The sequence below is a fragment of the Homarus americanus genome, unplaced genomic scaffold (genome assembly GCF_018991925.1).
Source record: "Homarus americanus isolate GMGI-L3 unplaced genomic scaffold, GMGI_Hamer_2.0 scaffold6022, whole genome shotgun sequence".
NCBI classification, from domain to species: domain Eukaryota; kingdom Metazoa; phylum Arthropoda; class Malacostraca; order Decapoda; family Nephropidae; genus Homarus; species Homarus americanus.
The window spans coordinates 2,639-5,000 of NW_024718599.1; the positions used below are offsets into that span (position 1 = coordinate 2,639).

At 47.8% G+C, this 2,362-nt stretch overlaps 1 protein-coding gene across 1 annotated transcript; it reads right to left on the reverse strand.

Moving 5' to 3' along the window:
- Positions 1 to 1,243: 1,243 nt before the first annotated feature.
- On the reverse strand, positions 1,244 to 1,577 carry LOC121859793 (DNA-directed RNA polymerase II subunit RPB1-like; the record flags this gene model as incomplete). Its single annotated transcript, XM_042356773.1, has 1 exon — positions 1,244 to 1,577. A coding segment is annotated over exon 1 (334 nt), but the record flags the coding sequence as incomplete, so codon positions are not given.
- Positions 1,578 to 2,362: the final 785 nt, after the last annotated feature.

Here is a 2,362-nt window from a genome sequence, read left to right on the forward strand (position 1 = left end):
CTCACTTAACGACACCTCTTAATCTCTTCGGACCAGAATGACACTCTAGGAGGAAGAAGAGGAGGAGGAGGAGTAGGAAGAAGAAGAAGAGGAGGAGGAGGAGGAGGAGTAAGAGGAAGAGGAGGAGAAGATTCCCCTTAAGAGTAGCTAAATAAAAAGAAATGAGGTATCGCTCTCGTATCGCATCGCAGAGCATTAACAGCAGTACATAATGCCCGGGGGACGGTGACGAGAGGGGAGGGGGGGGAACTCCTATGTTTGTCAAGTACAGAGCTGCTTTATCACGTATCGCTTTAACACTATACAGAGCTTTACAGAGCAGATGATGCCAGGGAGATAGGGGGGCATACCTCTGCTGTATTATTAGGTAGAGTCTATCATGCCTCGCCTACGTAGAGTCTATCATGCCTCGCCTACGTAGAGTCTATCATGCCTCGCCTACGTAGAGTCTATCATGCCTCGCCTACGTAGAGTCTATCATGCCTCGCCTACGTAGAGTCTATTATGCCTCGCCTACGTAGAGTCTATCATGCCTCGCCTACGTAGGGTCTATCATGCCTCGCCTACGTAGAGTCTATCATGCCTCGCCTATGCCTTGCTTTCATCACCCACATTCCTCCACTTCTCGCCGCCTCGCACACCTTATTCGTCAAGTCCCCCCCCCCCCCCCCCCCCCCCCCCCCCCACAACCTTGACTTCCATTGATGACTTTACACCTGCTCCCCACCCGGCCACTGGCTTGGTTATTGAGTTTTAGTCTATGTGGCTGTCGATGAGAGAGAGAGAGAGAGAGAGAGAGAGAGAGAGAGAGAGAGAGAGAGAGAGAGAGAGAGACTAAAAATATTCAAAACAAAATAAAAAAGTAAACAAAGACACACAAACAAACGAACTGACAAAGAAAAACAAAACACACACACACACACACACACACACACACACACACACACACACACACACACACACACACACACACGCGCGCACACACACACACACACACACACACACACACACACACACACCTTGAGAAAAGCCCTTGAATGAGAAGAAGAAAAACACCTCGCTTTTTAAACGGTAAACAGAAGCTTTACAACAGAACCCTTATTTTTAGAACTGTTCTCTCCCTCATCCCTCGAGACCCTCCTTCTCCTACCTTCCTTCCTCTCTCCTTCCTCCCCCCCTCTCCTTTACCCTCTCATCTCCTTCCCTCCTACTCAACGCACAGTAAAACCTCCATATAACGTACTTATCTCTCTATGGAATCCGTTATATGGGGGTTTCATATCTAGCGAACCTTCGATATAATGGGATTTTTTTTGTATGTACTGTTTCGAGTTCATGAGTCTGAATCTCGCTGGGTTCGTGGGTTCGATCTTTGGATTCGTGGGTTCGATCTTTGGATTCGTGGGTTCAATCTCTGGGTTCGTGGGTTCGATCTTTGGGTTCGTGGGTTCAATCTCTGGGTTCGTGGGTTCAATCTCTGGGTTCGTGGGTTCGATCTTTGGGTTCGTGGGTTCAATCTCTGGGTTTGTGGGTTCAGGAGGAGAAGCCTTATGAACCCTTGAAGGATACGAACCCATAGATAAGGGGCAGTAGTGTGGCCTTTAATGGCGTCTCTGAATACACAATAATTAGTGGAGACAGAAATCAGTTTGTTTACATGGCGAGGTGTTTGTTTGTTTTTGTTTACATGGCGAGGTGTTTGTTTGTTTTGTTTACTCTGTTTACATTGGTGGTGTTTGTCAAGTAGGAACTATTTCTACATACATACATACATACATACATACATACATACATACATACTGTACATACATACATACATACATACATACATACATACATCCTATAACATTAGCAAGAGAGGATAAGAGGATAAGTGTTGTTAGTGTTGTTCAGTACTGTAACAAGGGGCAATTAAGAGAGCAATTATCTTGGCTATACACAGGAATCCAGTCTTTGTTTTGCTTTGCTTTTATTTTATTTTGTTTTTGTTTTTTCTTTGTTTTTGGAGGGTGTGGGAGGTTGTAGTAGTAGCTAAGTGTATTAGGTACTTTAGCCAGGCTGGAGGGAGGGAGGGAGAGGGAGGGAGAAGGGTGGGAGGGACTGAGAGAGGGAGGGAAGGGCGGAGGGAGAGAGGGGGAGGGAAGGGCGGAGGGAGGGAGAGAGAGGGAGGGCAGGAGAGAGGGAGGGAAGGACGGAGGGAGAGAGATGGAGGGGAGGAAGGGAGAGAGGGAGAGAGAGGGAGGGCAGGAGACAGGGAGGGAGGACAGGAGGGAGAGATAGGGAGAGAGGATATTTGAGCCCTCCCCTCCCCCTCTCTCCCTTGGCCCTGATATAAGGACCCCGTCTCTCCTTCCTCTCCCTA